The sequence below is a fragment of the Protopterus annectens genome, chromosome 5.part0 (genome assembly GCF_019279795.1).
Source record: "Protopterus annectens isolate FY-2018-M chromosome 5.part0, PAN1.0, whole genome shotgun sequence".
NCBI lineage: Eukaryota > Metazoa > Chordata > Ceratodontiformes > Protopteridae > Protopterus > Protopterus annectens.
Window position 1 is genome coordinate 1,306,026,624 of NC_056735.1, and position 21,972 is coordinate 1,306,048,595.

The 21,972-nt window shown below is 40.0% G+C and overlaps 1 protein-coding gene across 2 annotated transcripts in view; it reads left to right on the plus strand.

Annotated features, from left to right (window-relative positions):
• Positions 1-21,972, plus strand: part of RASA3 (RAS p21 protein activator 3) — a 1,807,402-nt gene that overhangs the window by 1,513,152 nt on the left and 272,278 nt on the right. For both annotated transcript variants that reach the window (XM_044071113.1, XM_044071114.1), the window contains one exon: positions 6,941-7,055. In XM_044071113.1, the coding sequence (XP_043927048.1) occupies positions 6,941-7,055 (115 nt within the window). The remainder of the gene's footprint in view (positions 1-6,940; positions 7,056-21,972) is intronic.

Genomic DNA, 21,972 nt, shown 5'->3' on the forward strand with positions numbered 1-21,972 from the left:
AAATATACCAACTTCGAGATTGCATTACAGTGCAGAAAAGGGAAATCTTCTCATTCCGCGCTGTACGGAGATCTCCATTAAAATGTTCGAACTTTCAAGAATTTGATCATATGGTGTCGACCATATGACAGTCGAACTTTTGAAAGTTCGATTGTCTAATATAGACCTATATAGTATCAGTTGTTAGCTTTTCATGTTACGTGAAATTGTTACTTTTCCTTTAGATAACCACTTTTACCTTTATAAGTCTTTTAGATGTAATTAATAATCAGATTTCTGTCAGATAAAGCAAAAATATAATTTCCTTGATAAATCACATACACATAGAAGTTATTATATACATGTAGAAGCAGTTATGTATAAAAAGTTGCATTTTATAACCAACAAATAGTCTTTTGTAATGACAAAAATCTCTTTCAAGGCTTAATATAACCTGTTCTGCATAAATTCCTTAATATAATCAGGAAGCAGTCATCCCATTTCACTTTGCATAACTCTTTCGTGCACTGAAATCACACAACACAGTGCATAACGTATATCTATCTAACTATCTGTATATATGGGATTATTTATTATTTATTTGATTTATTTATTTATTTATTTACATTTGTTGACTGGGAGAGTCCGACTGGACACAGGTCCATTTTCAGCGGAGGCCCGGGGAAAAAAGCTCCACATTAAGTACTATTTGCATTATACAGTTAAAAAACATAGCATTTAAATATAGACATTAGTCCAGCTAAGGACGCAAGACAAGAATAAAACATAGATGTAAAACAGCTGTAGAATATAGTACAATTTTAAAATATGGCGACGTATACTAAACATGGTTACAAATGTAGTTGAGATTCATCAGTGAACAATTGATACAGTCTTTTTTTGAGGTACATAACAGCCATTAGCAGTTGTTGCTACAAGAAGTTAGTATTATGTGGTAGGTAGCTGGGAACATGAGTAGCCAAGCTTGCTAAAAGTAGGTTGTTGATAGGGGGCCGAGAGAGGTAGTGGGTGGGTGGGTGGAGTGGATGGTATTAGAGGGGGGGTTGCAAGGGCATATCTGACAAGTTTTTAAGTGTGATTTTAGTAAGGATTTGAAGTGGGTGCAAGAAGTTACAGAAGTAATTGAGGATGGGAGGGAGTTCCAGAGTTTGGCTATAGTGCAGGAGAATAATGCTTCTCCAGCAGAGTTAATGGCTCTTGTGACCTGTAGGAGGTTTTTTTGGCTGGATCTTAGTGGTCTCGTGGTTATGTAGGGTTGAAGTAGATTCTGGAGGGATGGGACTTTTAGTGGTTGGTTTATTAGTTTGTGGGCGAGTGCGAGTTGGTACCATTGAAGGAGGTGGGGGAGCTCTAGCCAGCCCAGTTCTGCTAGTGAGAGACAGTGGTGAGTATAGTAGGAAGCCCCTGTGGCAAATTTGGCGATTTTGTTGTAGCAGGTTTCTAGCTTATTTAGGTCGCATTGTCTAAGGTTAGTAAATATTGGAAAGGCGTAGAGTAGGGTAGAGATAAGATGAGAATTTGCTACCAAACTTTTAGCTGCTTTGGTAAGTAGTTGCTGATTTCTATATACTGCTCCTAGTTTTTTGTGCACTTTTTTAATGGTCATGGAAATGTGAATGTCAAAGTTCAGTTTATTGTCTATTTCTACTCCTAGTAATTTGGTGTGTTCTGTAGGATGGATGGTGGTGTTGTCTTTTGCTGTGATGTTAGTGAGAGCTGTCTAGGGTAAGTTTGGTGGGTTGGAAGATTAGTAATTTTGTTTTGTTTGGGTTGAGTATTAGTTGGGCATCGGATAACCAAGTTTCAATAGAAGAAAATGCTTCGTGTGTGACTTTTTGCAGTTCGGGTAGGGAGTGGGCTGTGCAGATGATGGTTGAGTCATCTGCATATTGTATGAGTGTGCAATGTGTTGTGGCTGAGGCTAGATTATTGGTGAAAATAGAGAAGAGTAGGGGTCCCAGGATGGACCCTTGGGGAACCCCTTTGGAGACTGGTAGTTGGGGGGATACATTGTCCTGCCAAACAACTGCTTGTTGGCGGTCAGATGGGTAACTCTGAAACCAGTTGATGACAGGTTGAGAGAAGGATAGGTTATTGAGAAGAGAGATGAGATGTTTGTGTGGGACCATATTGAAAGCTTTAGAGAGGTCTAGGAAGGTAGCTGAGGAGAGATAACCTGCATTTTTATTTTGTAGGATAGTGTTAGAGAAAGAGAGTAAGGCGGTGGTGGTGCTATGGTTAGGTCAGAAACCGTGTTGTGTGTTGGAGAGGAGGTTGTTAGCAAGGAGGTGATCTGAGACTTGAGAATTAATGCATCTCTCTAGTATTTTGGAGAGTGGTGAGAGAATAGCTATGGGGTGCTAACTGGTTAGATCTGTGGAGGGGCCTTTTTTGTGTAGGGGAATTATGTGTGAGACTTTCCATAGTGTGGGAACATAACTTTCTGACAGAGATCTGTTAATCAAGAGTGATACTGGGTAGGCTAGAGCATCAGCTGCAAGTTGAATATATTCAGTTAGGAGGTTGACTGCTGCTAATCTGGTGGTTTTAAGTTTAGTTAGTAGTTGTTTTATTTTGGAGGTAGGAACAGGAGAGAAAGAGAAGCTAGTGGGGAGATTGTTAGTTGTAGTTGATGGGGTGGGTTTATGGGGGGGGGTTGTGTTGTCTAGCTAGTGATAGTACGGTTTGTGTGAAATGATTGTTGGAAGAGGTAGCAATATTTTCGGAGGAGTGAGTTAAGTTAGGATTGGGTGTACTTACTTTATCTGGGTAGAGGATGGAGTTTATTGAGGACCAGAATTGTTTGGGGTTATGATGGGAGGAGGTAAGGGCAGACTGAATTTTGTCCTGTTTTATAAGCTTTTTGGTTCTATTGCGTAGTTCTAGGAATTTTTGCCTAGTAGAGGGAGTTTTGGTTTTGTGCCAGTTGTCCCAGGCTTTATCCCTGTTTTTCATTTCAGACTTGGTGTTTCTTTGTAGCCATGTTTCTTTGTAGCTGTGCATATGAGCAGGACTGTGCACAGTTCTGTGCACATGAGCAGGACTGTGCACAGCTCTGTACACATGTGCAGGACTGTGCACAGCTCTGTGCACATGAGCAGGACTCTGCACAGCTCCGTGCACATGAGCAGGACTGTGCACAGCTCCGTGCACATGAGCAGGACTGTGCACAGCTCCGTGCACATGAGCAGGACTGTGCACAGTTCTGTGCACATGAGCAGGACTGTGCACAGCTCTGTACACATGTGCAGGACTGTGCACAGCTCTGTGCACATAAGCAGGACTTTGCACAGCTCCGTGCACATGAGCAGGACTGTGCACAGCTTTGTGCACATGAGCAGGACTGTGAATAGCTCTGTGCACATGAGCAGGACTGTGAACAGCTCTGTGCACATGAGCAGGACTGTGAACAGCTCTGTGCACATGAGCAGGACTGTGAACAGCTCTGTGCACATGAGCAGGACTGTGAACAGCTCTGTGCACATGAGCAGGACTGTGAACAGCTCTGTGCACATGAGCAGGACTGTGAACAGCTCTGTGCACATGAGCAGGACTGTGAACAGCTCTGTGCACATGAGCAGGGCTGTGAACAGCTCTGCGCACATGAGCAGGACTGTGAATAGCTCTGCACATGAACAGGACTGTGAACAGCTCTGTGCACATGAGCAGGACTGTGAACAGCTCTGCGCACATGAGTAGGACTGAGCATATTCTGTTCTGTCTGAGCTTGAGCACACTTGCACTCTAAATAATATAAAGAAATATGAGGAGTCAGAATGAGATGACACTGTTGCAGTTTTACTTATTGCTTAGACTTTCCAGATGTTATGTCCACGTGAACACACACCTACTCTTAAATACATGTCTGCACCAGTATGAATACTGTATAACATCTTGTGCTGTTATGCACAGAGCAGAAGCATGTGATTACTGTAATGAACAGTTACTGGGTGGGAGTAACATCAGTCATTTAATACCTTTAAATTTCATCCTTGACCATTGATGATGAAGTGGCTTATGCAAATCAGACACCAATATGTTTTGTTTTATGAATTATATTTTAATATGTTTGGTGTTTATCTTCAGAGTTGTGATTCTTCCATATGTATTACTGGGCAAAACTTACTGCAGTTAACACACACAAAGCTTCTCTTTTCTAGCTACAGCTTGAACATGGTAATTGTCAGATATTGAGAGACCAACCTATTAATTTCTTTTATAAAAGTAGCGACATGCTCAATGACTACACACATGTACTTTGAAAACATTACATGGAAGGTGTTGTGATAGATCAGAATTACTTCTGATCATAAGTTCCAGAATTAAATGTTTTATATGGTGTTTTTGTTTTATTCAGACTGTTATTTAGCATGTCTCAGCTGCAGCTTATTTTTAATCCCTGACCCTTTGTTTACTGCCTTTTCTGCTTTACTCTTCTCTTCTCTCCTTTTCCATTTCCAGTGCCCCACCAACTTGCACAATGTCTCTCAGAAGTGGGTTTGCCTGTAAGCCCCTCTCATGTAGAGGTTGCAGAAAGTCAAAGATGATAACTTGTGACTAGTAAGACAGAGGGATTTTTCAGTTTCCTAAGTGAATTTTTCCCATCAGTGTCAGATTGTAGTTATGCCATGCAAGAATGTGTTATGCATGCTTCTTCACTTATAGCTGTGGAAGCACCTTTGTATTTTGATAGCCCTTTGGCTGTAGTTCCTGATTCATCGCTGTGGGGCATCTCCCTAGTGCCAAATCTTCACCCCTTCTTCAGACAAGGAACCCAGTTCTCATTTCATCAGATCCAGATGCCAGTCTGGTACCCTAGCCACATGTCCGACTGAGATCACCAGTACCATGGGCAGGTGCACTATGTCATTTTTTGAGTGCTGATTCACATAAGGCCTCTTTCTCATTTTTCATTAAAGTGTCCTTCAGAACAGGGAATCATGATAAGTGGTATCCATAGCTTATCAAAGACAAGCGTCTCAATACTACTGGTCAGAATGCTGGCATGTAAACTTCAAAAATTCGTAGAATTAGTTCTATTCCAGAATCACTACAGATTGTAGCCACTTGGCTGCATTCATGTTAATCAGCATTCCGTAGTAGTCATGCAGAGACAGCCTTTAGTAAATTGCCATTTCTGTCATTTTATCAAAAGTCATTATAAAACTTCACCTTGTTTTTTTGTTTTTGTAAAGTGGGTTCTGTTTTCACTCCAAATGCATGTGCAATCTATTAGCATGCTAATGAGATGGAAAAATTGCCCCATGCACCTAGTGTAAGCAGGGCATTAATGCTCCTAAGATAAAAATAGACTTAAAGACTGGGGAAAATTATTGTTTATTATTTATTTTTCCAGGACAAAAAATATTTTTTAATAGTGCTTCTATATGTGGCTGTTTGAGTGATGTTGTTACAAGAACTACAGTAATGAACTTAATGGAGACTGCCTCAGAACATTCTGAATACTTTTCTTTCTTGTTTTTTTTACCTTAAGTTCTGGCTCTCTAAATACATGGATGATTCGAAAGTGGATTCTGTAATAACAAGTATTAGTGACCAGTATGTTGTTCAGGAGTATATGGATACTTTACAACTCTCAACAGCATTAAGCTATATGGAGTTTAATGTCAAAAAAGACGTGTCATGCACTTTGGGCAAACCCATGTTATCCATATGCATTAGACAGATAAATATTGAAAGAGGTAGAAGTCATTTGGTATTTGGGTATAAATTTGATAGCAAAGTTTGTTTTGGGCCATATCTTATGGAAGCTATTAGAAGGTGCTATTACAAGATTAAAACAAGTTATTAATAGGGATAGGGAGGTTTTAATTCCTATTTACAAGGAAGTTGTTAGACTCGCATCTCTCTGTAAGTATAACAGCTCACAATTAGATAGACTTGAAAGGGTGCAGAAGCTTTTTACCAGAAAAGTTAAGAGGTTTCAGACAACTGAAATGAATAAGCATGCTGGAATTGTCACTTTATTCAATTAATTATATGTTGATTACGGGGGGATTTTAGTGTGGGAATGAATAAAAGAGTCATCTGCTAATGACGAGAAATAATTTTCTAGTGGATGTAAAATAAGCAGATGTAACAAACTGCAGATTTTTTTCATTGTAGCTCAGCGAGGTAGTGGAATTGTCTTCCACTTAGGATAAGAAAATGTCACTCTGTTACATTATTTAAATGAGGCTTTGCCAGCTGGTTGGGAGGTAGAATACTTCATCCAGAGTATGATCGTAGCAAATTCTTTGAAGGCCTTTCTAGGCTATGAGTTTGATATACCATTGAAAACTGAACCATCACTTTGGCTTAATTTACTGATATCTCTTGGACAGTGTTCACAGGTTCACAAAATATCATAGTAGTCTCTTTTTGACAAAGACCTTTTCTATTTAATCTTTATATGTTGCTATAAGTACCCACATAAAATAAGGCTGCCCTTCGCTGATACTTTTTTTGCTAAATAGACCACTTTCTATGTATTGCCCAGTGGTGGAGGAGACACCCACAGAACAGAATTAAGTAAGGACTCTTTAAGAACATAGCTCTTCCATTAGGCTGTAGTACATCAGCTGTCCTTTTTTCTGTTATTTCTTTTGAATTCCACTCTTCATAAAGGCTTCCAAACCGTTATTTTACCTTGTATATTGCTTTTGTTTCCCAAATGTTGCTTGTTTAGAAGGATGACTGAAATAGGTGGGTACCTGCATGTTAATTTGCACAATGGCTGACTACCAGTGTTTTAGAAGTATGTTCCAATGAAGGTAATTGCTAAACATGTTTTGTTATAGAATATACTTGCTATACCTTTTAACTTCATCCCAAATGTTTGGTGCCTTTAACTATGTAGTAGGAGAAGAAGCATTTGTAGAAATGTGTTAGTAAAATGAAATTTCTTAAATTTGATCACATAAATGTTTTTTCCTTCCAGAGATCCAAACACGATATTTAGAGGAAATTCACTGACATCTAAATGCATAGATGAAATGATGAAGCTAGCAGGGATGCATTATTTGCGGGTTACATTAAAACCAATTATTGATGAGGTAAAAAATCTATATTATCTTTGTTTATTGTTCCATTTTTTTTTCATATGGAATATTTTGAGTGCATAGTGCAGTGCTACTTAGAAAACCACCTTATTTTTCTGCATGTTTGTTCATCAAAGGAAGTTTCAAAATAGTTTATTGCTTTAATGTGTTGTATTCATTTCGAGGCTTTCTAGTTTTTTTCCACTAAGGTCTAGATGGTCAGAGTGTGATATTACCACAGCATAGTGCATTGGTGTTGAACTTTTGAACCATGGCACAACACCTTGTAAATCTTTAGAATTACCAACCACTTTCACATGTACATTTGCAGTGCTCAGCAATTGAAAAGACAACCTGTTAGCATTATAAATAATTCATGTATGTATTTTTATAAAGTCGTATAGTACCATGTGCCTCTTAGCAAGAATGATTTCTGCCAAACAACACTTTTTAAATGTGATGTTTACTGTACTATGTAGATTAAATTGTTGTTTAGAACAGAGAGTTAAGGGTATGAGCAGATAGCAAGCTTCAATCACCACAAACAATCTGTGTGACCCTGAGCAAGTTACGGGAACAAATGGTGTGCTTACATCACAGCTGAAGAGAGGCGCTTGTTCCTAGTGGGCCTGTTTGGTTAATTAATGAAAAATAATGTCTACACAGTATTGTAATATTTTAAACTTTTATTTGTTGGTCCATCATCATCATCGTCATCAAAATTCTTAAATGATTCACCTGCTGGCAGTGCATAGCTGTCAGTGATCTACACAGATAGTTGTTTGGTGATTATACTAAGGAGTAAATGCTGCTTTTCTAATGTCTTGCACAGAAATTCTCATTCATAGGATCATAGCAGGTTGCTAGGCTAATGGCCCCAGGGCCCTTACAAGCCTAGCCAAGTTCAACCTGTGTTCCCAAGGGTACCTGGTTCAAGCAGACACTAAAATCAGAATCTAATTGCCCCTGTCCAAGAGTGACACAGATGGAGTGAATTTACAGTTACCCATCCAGTCATCCAAATTGTGCTTAAATATGGCAATGAGGGGCTTTGTTTAACATGAATAGGAAGCTTGTTCCAAAAATGGGGCAACCTCTGTGAGACAAATCTGTCTCTCCAGCAAGTTTTGTTGATGTCACATATCTGGTTAAGGTCCTTTGAACGAGTAACCCATGTGCCATTTGACTTGCGAATGTGCAGCATTTCCATTAAAGCTGTGTCAGAGATTGCTCTATATGCAAGGCACAGGTTGCCTGTAAGCAGTCTGTACAACACAGAATAAAGTGACTGATTTCAGTCTGTCTGCATAAGACAGATCTTGAAGACTCTGATTTTTTCTTTGTAAGGAACCTTTGTGGTCTCTCCAGTTGCTGCAGATGTTTGTGAAGAAACATACTAAAGAGAGTGTTGTACTCTGTTATTGACCTGATGAGGGAAGAGTTATAACCTCTTTTCCTTCTGGAGGCAATGCCGTTACTTATGAGATGAGCAATAAAAAATGCCCTTCTTACCACTGTGGAGACATAGTGATAGACGTTAAGGTTGCTGTCAACCTGTGTGCCCAGATATCTCACCACTGACTGAGTGCTTAGGGTATTGCTATTGATGTGGTAGTTTGCAAGAACATCACCCTTGCCAAAGGGGATTATAATGCATTTTTTTGCATTAAGTTTAAGACCATGATTTTGGCACTAGTCATTAATCTGTATAAGACGTTCTTACAGGATGTTGACATTGCTAGGGGATTCAGTGATTGCTCCCAGTTAGGAGTCATCAGCAAACTATCAGCCATATTCCTTTAGTTTTAGCGTGTACTTCGGAGAAGTAGATTCTGAACAGTAGGGCTCCCAGAACCAGTCCCTGTGGAACACCATTGGTTACAGGTCTGCTGGAGGAGGTGGAGTCCCCTATTTTGACTGCATGAGTTCTATCAGTGTGCCAGTGTGCAACCCACCTGACAATATATGGGTTGATACCCAGCTGGGTGAGTTTATCAATGATGCCTGAGTGGGTGATTGTGTCTAAGGCCTTGGCTAAGTCTAGGTAGGCCATATACACATATTTGCCCTTATCTAGGGCTTTGGTGACTGTCTTGAAGAAGTCCACCAAGTTTAAAACAGGCATGATCTCCCCTTGACAAAGGCAAACTGGGTGGAGCCAAGCATTTGAAGACTTTGTATATCTTTGTTAATAAGGTACATTATGATTCATACCATGGCCTTGCAGATAAGGCTGGTCAGGCTAATGGGTCTATAGTTCCCGTGGTCTGTGGATGCACCCCCTTTATGCATTTGTTTTCCATTCCACTGGGACAAAGCCAGTGTCACACCATTTTAATGTACAAGGCAACTGGACCTTTGGCCATTTACACCCACTCTTCGACTTTACTGCCTTTTTCAAGGAAGAATAGGCCAGGCACACCATCCATAGCACCACTATTGTTAAAAGTGGGAATGGAAGGAATGACTGATCTGAAAGATGAGCATTTGGCATTTAGAATGGTGTACTGCTACAAGATTTTGTCACCACTTATACCTTTATTTTCTAACAGTACACACTCTGAGCGTCTCATTCATACAGTGACATCTGCTGTATTGTTGAATCAAGTACCAGTATATAATTTAGCATTCCTTCTCCCAGGCCATGCTGGGTATCATATCCTTGCATCATCGGTTCGCATTCAAAAATGGTCCCCTCCCAGCTTGCCTTTATAAATCTAATGTTTGCGTCCAACTTTAGATTATCAGTAATACTAAGGTCCTTTTCAGTTGCTGTTGCTAGGTATCTTCATTCCAGTTTTGTAGTCTTTGCTTATGTTTTATTTCCAGCCACATTTCATTATTGGATGGCAGTGTATGGCAGCAATTAGCACTGCTACCTCCAGGCTTTCAGTTCTCCAGATCAGTTTTCACCTGGGATGCATGCTGTTAATAGCATGCATGTCCTCCCTATGTTTGTATGGGTTTTGTTGGGGTAAGAATTTCCTTCCATGTCTGAAGACATTGGGAAAAACTGATGTTCCTCCAAATTGCCCATAGGTGTATGTATGTGGTCTGGCAGAGTGAGTGTGTACATCCTATGATTGACTGGTGCCAGTTCAATAATTTGTTCCTCTGATTTGTGCCCCCTAAGTGCCAGGATGGCTGTGGTTCTCTCCTATGAGCCTGAGCTGCGTTATGTGAATAATTAGACAATGAATGAAATCACTGAATGTTGTGTTGTCTTATATTTTGATTTGAATCTAAAATGCCATACGTATGACAGACTAACTTCACAAACAGTGCTCGTTAATCAATTCTAATTCTTATTTAATTAGGCTGATATAACAACTATATTTCTCCTCTGCTGGGTTTGGTGTATTATCATTTTATTAAGTAACATTCATACTGAAGAAATCAGGCCCTCTGTATTATAAATGACAATATTTTTACAACCTGTGGATTTTGTGTTATTTATGCTTCTGCTTCTTGTAATCTTTCCTTTTCATTTCCTTATTTTTTAATGTATAAAGCTATTGCTATCTGTTGACTCAGTCTTAACACCTGCATTTTGCGCTGGAAAGTTTTTCCACTGACCTTCACTAAAAATGGCCGAAGTCCAGTGGACAAAATATACATAAGTAAGTAAAAACTGAAAAAGCACTTTTGTGCAAAACCTTGTGGAATATTAATAAATAAGTTTTATTCCTGAAGAGACCTTTAAATAAATAATAATGTTTAATTTCCTTAGCTTTTCAGATTAGGCCAAAAGTCTATTATCTTTAAATTGTTTGATAGGTACACTGCAACCCTGCCATTTGAGTTTATTTTAGTATAGCAGTTTGTGGACTGCCCAGAATGAGTTTTGAACAGAGGAGCATCATTGAACCCTGTACCATGATTCATTCTAAAGACTGTGAAGAGGTCTATAGATAACTTGTTTAAGCTAATTTAACTATCGGCATCCTGTACTTAAGAGTATGTACAATTACTCTAATTGCTTCATCTCAGCAATGGATAGATCCCACCAGTCTGCTGATTGTACGTGAAAGGCATCCTCCATGCTTCACATTGCTGTTTAGAAGTAACGCCACACTTCTAGTTTGTTACGCTGGCATGTACGGTACCTTCCATTTTCAAAATGTGAAATACTACACTGTCTTGTACAATGTGAACAGATGAGTAAAATGTGAGACATTTACCAAGTTAGGAAGGAGTCTGACACAATGGTTGAACTGTGGACTTTAGCTCCCTTATCTTTTTGGTTGAAAGAAGTCTCTTGATTACAACATAAATTTTCTATTTACACTTTCTGTCATTCAAAAAATTGACAAAAAGCAGTTGTAGTGTATTGTGTTTTATCACACACCCAGATATTCAAACAATAGAGACTTGAGAATAAACTGAAAAGGTCCAAGACCCCCCCCCCCACACACACACACACACACACACACACACAAAAACTGGAAGAGATTCTGTTTAGCAAAATGTCTGTATAATAAAACATACCTAATTCTAGCAATACATAAGTAAAACATATGTAAGTTTAACTATTCCAAAATATAACATGCCTGACATTAGAATTTCCCTGCCGCTAAACTTAGAGAGCCAGTATTAGGTGTTTCTGCTCACAGGAAATAACTTTTGAAACTTTCATGGAGTTGTAAAGGTCTGTTAAAACCTTGTCTCTCTAGAAACTAGTTTGGTTTAAACTTTGTACTTTTTAGTGAGATTTATCACCTCTGTCTTGTTCTGTCTGCCAAGGTGATGTATAACCATTGCTAAAACTCTGGTGGGAGTTTTTGGGGGAAGACAATGACTTTTTCTGGCTTGGCTGCTCCAGAAGAAATATGTAGGCTGATTTAAAAAAAATGTTAAAAGTGTTGTTATACCCCCCTTTCCCTCTTGTTGGATGCTTCTGTGAAGCCAGGCAAAAAAAAAAAATTTTTTTTCCCTGTTTTTACTAATAAACAAATAAAGTAAACAAAACAGATGTTACTTTAAAAACAGCTGGACTTTTAAGTTTAGTTAAAAATCTGGTACTCTGGCGACACTGAATAAAAATACTGCAAGGAGGAATCTGTTTCCTGATTCTGTGGTAGACTCACTGGAATGGTAGACTTGTCTAGACTACATATTGCTGGAAAGTCATAGGTTCATAGATAGGTACTAGGCTATTGGCCCCAGGGCCTATATAAGCCTAACCAAAAAGGTACCCTGGCTTTCGCCACCCAAGAAAATTATTTTCCTGTACCCCTGTCGAGCTGAGCCACTGAAGTGATCCCCGGGGTGAATTTCCTATCTCCCATCCAATCATCAAGATTTTTCTTGGAGTGCTAATGAGGAGCTTTGTTTGATATAGATAGGTAGTTTTTTCCAGAGTATGGGAAGTCTCTGGGACACAAATCTTTCCCTCCAGCATGTTCTGTTTATTGTTGTGACAAGGTTTAGGTGCCTAGAGCGTTTAGCTCGGAGGGACTGGGATTTCTTTAAGTGGAGCATGTCCAACAGCTTTGGGTTTGACATAGCTTTGTATGTTAGGCAGAGATAGCCTCTGAGTAGGCAATATGCAACAAAGTAAAGCTTAAAGCTAGAGTTTTTTTAGACGGTCTGCATAGGACATCTGTTTGAGGCCAGTAATCCTCTTTGTGAGGTATTTCTACGGCCTTTCCAGTTGTTGTAGATGTCTTGTGAGGTACATACCAAAAGGGGTGCTGTATTCTGTAATGGGTCTAATGTGTGACAAGTAGAGGGGAACAATGACCTCTTTTCTCCTGGATGAGAAACGTGCCACGTAGAAGGATTTCCTGACTACTGTGGCGATGTGATTATCAAAGAAGAGATTACTGTCCACCTGTGTCCCAAGGTCTCTTATCACACTTTCGGTGTTAAGTAGACTACCGCCTATGTGGTAGTTCATGGGTACAGAGTTTTTACCAAAAGGGATGACAATGCACTTTTTGGCATTGAGCTTGAGGCCATGGCTTTGACACCAGGCATCTGTCTCAGTGAGGCGCGCTTTTGTAGGATGTCCAGATCGTTAGGAGTTTCGATTATGGCTCCTAGTTTGCAGTCATCTGCAGACTTCATTAGCCAAAGACCTTCTGTGTTAGCCTGTACTTCAGAGAAGTAGATACCAAACAGGAGTGGACGCAGGACTGAACCCTGTGGTACTTCACTTGTCACTGGTCTGAAGTCGGATTTGGAGTCTGCTACTTTCACAGTGTGTGTTCTGTCAGTGAGCCATTTGGCAACCCATCTTGTGACATAGGAATTTATACCTAGTTTAGTGAGTTTATCTATAATTCCAGAGTGGGGGATGGTATCGAAAGCTTTGGCGAGATCTAGATAGGCTGTGTGAACCACCTTACCCTCATCTATGGCTTTGGTGACCGCTTCAAAGAAGTCTATCAAGTTTAGGAGACATGATCTGCCTTTTACAAACCTGAACTGTGTGGGGTCCAGAGTTTGGAGATTACTAATGTCATTGTTTATAAGTTCCATGATGATACTTCCATAGACTTGCAGATCAGGCTCGTCAGGCTAATATGGCGGTAGTTCCTGGGGGTCCATGGTGGCTCCCCCTTTGTGGAGTGGGATGACCATTGCTGTGCACCATTCAGTGGGCACAAAGCCTGAGGTAAGGCTATGATTGAACATGGTACATAGGTGGGGTGCCAGTTCGTTCTGTAGTTCGTGTAGAATGCAGCCTGGGATGTTGTCAGGTCCCATGGATGCTGTGTTCTTGGCTTTGAAGAGTGTGGTTTTTACCTGTGCAGCCATGATTACAGGAACTTTGCATTCTTCCGGTATAGAGATGGGCTCTTTAGGGGGTGAGAGGGTGGTAAATTTAGCACTGAACCTATCTGCCAGGATGTTGGCAATATCAGTTGGCTCTGTATATTTAGTGCCATTGTGCTGTAACTCAGAGCAGATCTGAGTGTTGCCATTGAGATTCTTGACATAGCTATAGAATGCTTTGTGGTTGTCTTTAGAATCAGTGGCGATTTTGTTTTTATAACTAGCTTTGGAGGATTTTATGAGGGATCTCAGCTTTTTACTGAGGCTGAGCACGGAATTCCTCCAGTCATGGGATTTTACTCTTTTTTTGCAACAGTTTCTTTCTTCTGTTGTAGAGTTTGTTTATGGCAGGGGACCACCAGATTGGCTTCCTTTTTTTGGAGGATAGCATCTTGGTTCTGTTAGGGATTGCAGGATCCATGCACTCGTGTAAGTGCTTATAAAGGGCATTTGTGTAGGATTCAGCAGTCGTACCTCTATTGTCCATCTGCATGGGTGTCGTGAAGTGTGCCACTTCTGTCTTAAGAAGCGTGAAGTTGGCTTTGGAGAAATATTTTACAGTGGTTTCCCTAATGGGGGGTGAGGGCTGAATGTAGATGTCTAGCGTGATTAGCTTGTGGCTGGATCTGACAAACGAGGAACTGGCCTCTGGTGTGGAACACCGGTTGCCCATGTTGGTAATGACCAGGTCTAGAATTTTGCTGCCCCTGGTGGGGGTGTGGATAAGTTGATCCAAGGCATTGGAATTTATGAATTCCAGAAAACGTTGAGCAAAAGAGTTGGTACATGAGTAGTTTTCCCAGTTAATGGTGGGGTAGTTGAAATCACCCATTATTAGGGTGGTAGGTTGTACCCTAATATTTTCCAGTGTATCAAGAAATGAGGAGTGGGAATCCTGGGGCATGGTGGGGGATCTGTAGCAAGCTATAATTTGTATTGCGATCTTGCCCAGAGTTAGTTGCACTTGGATAATCTCAGATGCATTATGCTGAGCAACAAGCCTGGAGGTGTGGATATCCTTAATGAATATGGACACGCCTCCACCTTTAGTGTTTCAGTCCAGGTTAGGTGGCCGAAAGGTGTGGTATGAATTATAGCCTGGTAATGAAGGGGTGCTCTCCGGAGCCTTGAACCAGGTCTCTGTCACTGCACAGATGTCAGTGTTCTCCATTTTAAGGAGTGCCTCGAGTGAGTGCATTTTGAGGTTTAGACTTCTAGCATTGAGTAGCATTGCCCTCAGATTTTGCATGCTTGTACCTGTTACGGTGGTGAATTTGTCATTTGAACCTTGCCTAAAAAAGGCACTATAGGGGTGGCAAGAGCCTTAGCCAGTATCCAGAATCCCAAGGGCGACAGGTTCAGGCCATCTCTGGCAAAACATCGTGGTCTGTCGATCATGTCATCCCAGGCAGACAGATACTGGATCCCCTTAGAATGACACCAGAAGCTTAGCCAATTGTTGAAGTCAATCATTTTGTCCTTGTACTGTGGTATCATTCTGGGTGATGGCAGGATGCTACTCAGGGCTAGGGTCATACCTGCCTGGGCTACAAGATCGGACAGCTCCTCCATGTCTCTTTTCATGTAGTCCAGGGAGGTATGTCTCAGGTCATTCACACCAACATGGACAATGACATTGTCATATTTGTACTTGTTGTGAAGTGACCTGAGTGCGTGCATTATGTGGCGGATCCTGGCACCTGACATTAACTTTCTCCTTGTTTAGCCTGGTGAGTGGAACATCAGTGTGCCTGACTATAGAGTCACCTACGACTAGAGTGTTGGGTACGTTGTTATGCCTTATGGGCTGTGGTTGAGTGGCACACTGAGTTTGTGGGCTATGTGTCATTTGGGTTGTGTTGGGGGGGGTGTAGGTTGCTTGCGTTTCTGCTTTGGAGGTCCCTGTTGCTTGGGCAGATTTTTAATTAGACCCTCCGCGAATGTAGGTGTGTGTTTTGTGTTTCTATGTGTGTGTTTTGGTGGTGTAGGTTTTGAGGGACTATGTGATGAGTGTGGTGTGGTGCAAGTGTTTACCTTCTCCTCTTGACTGTCTAGTCCAGTCTTGGGTGAAGAGAGCTTTGCTTCCAGTTTGGCTATGTAAGTGCAATTACTCACAGGTTGTAGTGTTGGGTGGTAGGAGGAGATGGTTGTCTGTGTACATGAGGCAATTGTTGCATTGTCCCAAGATGCCCAGATTCATCAGGTAGACAGGTGAAAACACTGGGAGCTGACCCTTAGACATGCCTGGATAGGTGCTTATTTATTAAGTTCCAAAAACTGTTTTCCTCTACGCAAGTGAGGAAAGTTGAGTGCTGTAGTAATTTGTAGCTTATTTAGTGCTTACAACGAGTTCTGAGCTAAAAAAAAAAAACAGATTTGATTGCTAAAACTAAAAACTGGCTAGTTCTAAGGAAAATTTTGAAGAGCAAACTTTATAGCGCTGGGAATAGTTTAACCCTAGCTAAGTGGCAATGCCTACAGTGTTTTTTTTTTTTTAGATACGCTACCTAGTGCTTACCACTCCCACTGATAAGCTAGAAGGCTTCTCTTAGAAACTTACAAACAGTCCTGGATACAGCAAATTTGTATCTGGACTACACTACTTACAGGAAAGGCAGGAAGCAAGCTTAGAATTTTTTGGCTCTTGCCACCCCTAATTTAAGAATATAATTTAAGGTTAAGAAACTAAGTGGGTTGGACTTCTCATATGTTCTCCCTGTATTAGGTATAGAATGAAGTAATGACACTAGACTGGGAGGAGTGTCCCAGATTTACAGTAGGGGTGGGCAACTGCAAAGCCACCAAGTATAAGAATATGATACCAATATGGAGGGAGGGTGGGAAACAAGAACAAACAAACCCAAACAGATGCTTAACAATTGTAGAAAATTTCCAGTTAATACCTCACACACAGTGAGACTAGCTAGAAAAGTATGCAGCAGACAATAAAAGTACTATAAATAACTCGTAAAAATAAGCAAAAAACAGGATACTTAATGTTATATATCACAAATCAGTTTGCTCAGTGCCCTTCCTCTGATTAGCTCAGTATGAAATGGCAGAAACACTCACAAGTTAACTTCTTAAGTAACAGAAAGTTGAAACCTGAAACAACATTAAAAAAACTTGAAGGAACCAATGAGATGCTTACTCCAAGCCATAGTCCAGGTTACCCCAATCAGTCAATGACCATAAACACTTCCCTCTCACTGAAATGCTATACTCGCTTTGGCTAAACTAAGATGGCCTGGAACATGTGCTCAAACACACAGCCTCTACCAACAAACAACTAGGCCCAAAACACAAGCCTGAATATGGACAATGCTACAACTACCCGTACTACTTAGGTAGAAAAAAACTGCAGACATGTTTATCACAGCAGAAAAATGAAAGTTTTAAACAGATAAAGGAGCAAGGAGACTCTAGAGAATGCTTTTAACTGCAAACAATTAAGTTATATGATACACTCCTTGGCAGGAAATAAGTCACGCTTGGAATTGCTGCTAGGGAACTTCCGCATGTAGTATTATGCATACAGACTGACAGATTTGCTTTATTCTGCCACAGGGGAAACCAGAATTAAGTTTTCTGAGTCCTCTGCCCTCTCTGGTAAAGCTTTTTTTCTGAAGTCCTGCCTCAGCTTTGTTTCTTTTCATATAGGCTGTAGATGTCTTAAGAACTTACAGGTAATTTGTCTTGCCCATACAGACGCTAGCCTCTTGTGAGAGGCAGCATCTCCAGATATAAATATGGATTGCTGGAGAACTGCTCAGAATTTCTGTTTCTTACAGAAGGTATATATCCTTACCAGCCTGAGTTTATTAGGCTATGCCAAGGGTGAAAGACAGTTGTCAGTCTTGTAAAACTGCTTGAACTCTATACTGAATAGTGCTGTGGTCTGTGCTTCATAAAGTTTTCAGGGCATTTCTAGGGCATACTAGTAAAGCCCTAGGACCTGGCTGGTACATACCTGTTGGAATCTGTGGAGTTCACCTACTTTTCATTATCTTCCATTTCCACTGTTTCATTGGAGCTCCACCTTTCGTGGAGTATCTGCATGAATTCTACGTAAATATTGCAGACCTACTGAGATGTGCATACAGTAGCATTCCTTGTAATGTTCTCAGATCTGTAAACTGTATTTATAGTACTCATAATGCTTTTTACTAAATAATAGTGCATCACAATACAGTTAAAAATGCCATATTCATTTCTAAATTGTGCCCTCTTTCTCCCTTTAACTGTACCTCAGTGCAGATAGAGTTGTGTGAATGTAATATTCCCATACTGTTCTTTAGTGAAAGACATTGTGTTTGACTGCAAGTAACAGAAGCAAATTGAGTTCTAGACTATAATTAAATGCTAGCTCAGTGTGCATATAGTAACATTTATAATTTATCATAAACAAAGCATAGACTGCACAGATAATACCGGTGTTGTGGTTAGGGTGTTGCAAAGTATTGCTGTCTATCTGAGGTTTGATATTGGTTTGAGACTATCAGTATATTTTCACTGTGAAAATGTTGACATTCTTAAGATAAGTCTTGATGATAGTAGTAAGATCAATTTATGGCCTAACACTTACTTTTTGGGTTACGTCTTTCCATAGTCCATCATGAAGAGCCCTTTTTGTTATATTCTAAGCTTTCTGCTTATCTGTCAGCTAGCTAGCTAGCCAGTTTTTCATATACCATAATCTTGTTTATTTACAGTTATTACTTAAAAGAGATTGTGATCTGTCAGAGTAGAAGCATTAATAATAGTCAAATTAAAATATGTCTAATGGTAGGTGTAGGCCCATTCTATCTCTCCATATAATTTATCAATTATAGAACAATATTTTATTTCTTTATTTAGTCTTTGTTGACCCGGTTAGTCCCACTAGGCCAGTGTCCTCTTTTTAGGGAAACCTGAGATGGTATTTGGACTGACTTGGGGACATTTGTCCAGACCGTGGAGGAACTTCCCCCTACTCTTTTTTTTTTCCATGAGTGTTGTGAAATCTTTTACATCCACCTGACCTATTACCAACTTAGGCAGATGGATTCTCAGTTTAACCTCTCATCCGAAAGATTAGTTGCTGTAGAATACCCTTTACAAAAGGGTTGTTGTATTTCATAAAAATAGCATTTTTCCAAAACATTCCTTTATCATGATCTCACTGAAATATGTTGGACCCAAGCTCTAGTCCTCACCTGTCAGAAGCAGCTCCAAATATTTGGTTGCTGTCTGATGAACTGCACCATGGAGGATTGAACTTGGGGTCAGATCAGGGACTGAAGTTGCTTGAATCTGTCAGGAGTGAGTAGGACTTTTGAGCATCCTTGGCTGCAGGAGCATTAGTGCAGACTTATAATCATTTGTCCATCTGGGTTGGAAGTAAAATTTCTGCTGGAATTCTCTGAATTCCTTGTTTCATACATTCATAATCACCAGAAATACCTTTTTTCTTGGTGAATTATCCTCTGGATTTGGTTTAAATTGGATGCATTAGGATAAGGATTCCTCTCATGAATAATTTTGGTTTTCCCCTACTTGTTACTACTGCAGCCAGCAAAAGAGGTCCTATTTGGATATGATGTTTCAAATGGACATGTAGAGTCTGCTAATCTGAAGAAAACATATTTTAAATGTAGACTTCCATAAAGAGCACTGTGTATTTCGGCTGCTGCACTTGTGAATGTTTGCACACACTGAAGAACTACTTGGACATACGGCTCTTGATGTTGCATGCTCTTTAAGCTGTCTTTTTCTGATTCTTTGGAATGTCTCACTTCTGTATGTGTACAGTCCATTCCTGGCAGAAGGAGGCAAAGATGTTTCAAACTGTGATTGTGATAGTTTTAAGAGAAAGGGCTGAATACTCAAAGGTGCTAGAGGATGTCTTTTAAAGGAAATTGTGCAGTTAATTGTCTTACAGCTGTGGCTTGTTGCACAATCTATACATTACAGTTTAACAGCAGTCTATACATTACAGTTTAACAGTGTAAAAGGCGAGTATATGTTTTTGCTTATAAGGGTTCCTCTGTCAGACTGTCTTCTCTGCATGCAGTGTGAATATTGCGATTTTCATATTTTATTCTGGGTCCTGGTAGTTTTGTTTTCTACCAGTTGATTACCATGTGGCATTTGATGTCTAGTTTACATATTGCTTTTTGCAGTTTGGGGCATATTGGGCAGAGCTTAATTTTGGCCTCAAAGATTTATACTGTTCCTGAATTTGTCTTAAAAGAGGGCATCCATTCAGGACTTATGAAAGAGTTTTTTTTGAGATCACTGCCGAAGAAAGGTAAGTGTAATCCTTACATGTCAGATGATCATGAACTGTGTAGCATCCCATTTTAGGAAAAGTTATAGTTAGCTGGAGAGATGCTTCTCGATCCATAAACTTCATTCAGTTCAGCTTCTGAGCCCACTGCAGAAATATTGAGAATTTGTTTTTCAGAGTCATGAATGTTCTGCTGCTGGAAAGAGATCTGCTCCTTATTAATATCTCAGTGGCATTAGATCTAGCTGATCTTTGCACATTGATAACTCACATCAGAAACAGATTCAGACAGTATTGGTACTGATCCTTTCCAGGTTTGCTGTTATTTAAAGGAGGTACCATGTAAAGTAAAATCTAGTGTGAATTTCTTGGATCCTCTACCACTGATTTGCAAGGTTCAGATTCCATTATTTTCCTGAGTGATGGAATGCGTTTAGTATAGGATATCACAAAAGTGCAGATGTTGTGTAATTATCCATTTCATTTGAGCTTCCCTTCAAAGAAGAACCAGTAGCTTTAGAGATTTTTCTGTCAAATATTATGAACTGGACTGGGCCAAGCTAGCTGAGACTGAGCCACAGGAAGAAATTAGTGCTACTAGGATAGGCTACCAAGGCAGAACTACTGACTGAGCTGACCCATCAGTATTGTTTGGTGATACGACCCATCAGTATTGTTTGGTGATACTGAGCTGAGAACGGCTTCAGTGTTGCAGGATCTTATGTTAGTTTTGGTTGCTGAAGTGACATTGTTAGATACAGAGTTAGCAGGATTATGATCTGTATCCTAGCCTTCTGTTTGCTGATAAAGAATATGGCTGCCTGGATACTAATTGACACATTGTACACACACATATTCATACCTCTCAACTGTACAAATTTTCGCAGAATGTCCAGATTTTTGACTAATATTTTTGGTCTGTTTCTGATAAAGTTGTGGTTTTCTGGAAAATCATTGAGGAGTGAAGTCAGAAAATAATGGCACACATTTGAGTTTCAGACTTCATATCCATCAGAAAAATTCATGCTAATGCATAACCTGTTATTCTGTCTACTTTCTAAGTTTGCAAGAGCAATATTTAAAAAGTGTTCCAATTTGTACACCTTTGCCCCCCCCCATACTTTGTGTCCCTTTGTCCAGATTTCTTTATGTAACAATTTCAGAAGTTTGCTCATATTTCTCACTAGGGATTTAATTAGCAGTGCTTGCATTTATACTTCCTGTTGTGAGCAAAGCTGTCAGTTATGATAACAAGGAACTTTTTTTTTGTTGTGTTGGAGATGGGACTGAGACAATGGTCTCTTATTGTTTTGTCCTGGCCAAAGCTTGCTAGCTTTAAGTTTGACCTCCCCATAAGTAATAGGTTTGGCATTTGCTCTTCTGTAGCTGTAACTGACAAGCCATTTCATCCCAGTAACGTACACAGAGTGTTAGACAAAAGGTCATATGACTTAAAACACTGACAAGATTGTGGGAAACACCACTGACTGCCAGTACTGAGCAATGGATAGCAGCTTGGGAGATTTGTAAGCAGCTGAAAGAGAATATAGCTAGGCTGAATGGAAGGCATGAAGACTGGAAAAAATGGGTAATGTGGAACATGTATATTGACTTTCTAAAGAGCTGAACATGAAAAATCTAAGGAAGTGTTCCTCTAGCTTCATATTGTGAGTGGACAGTGGAGAGAATGCTTTTCTGCCTCTGCCATGCTGACCATGACCCCCCATTGAACTTAGCCTGTTTTCCCCTAGCAGTGGGGAACACCATCTTTAGGTCTGCTATGGCAAGATAAATCGAGAGGAGGCTGTTATCTTGGCATATATCTGGGTGTTTGGGATCTTGATGGAATCCTGGCAATAGCAACTTCTTTTAGAATTAGCCAAA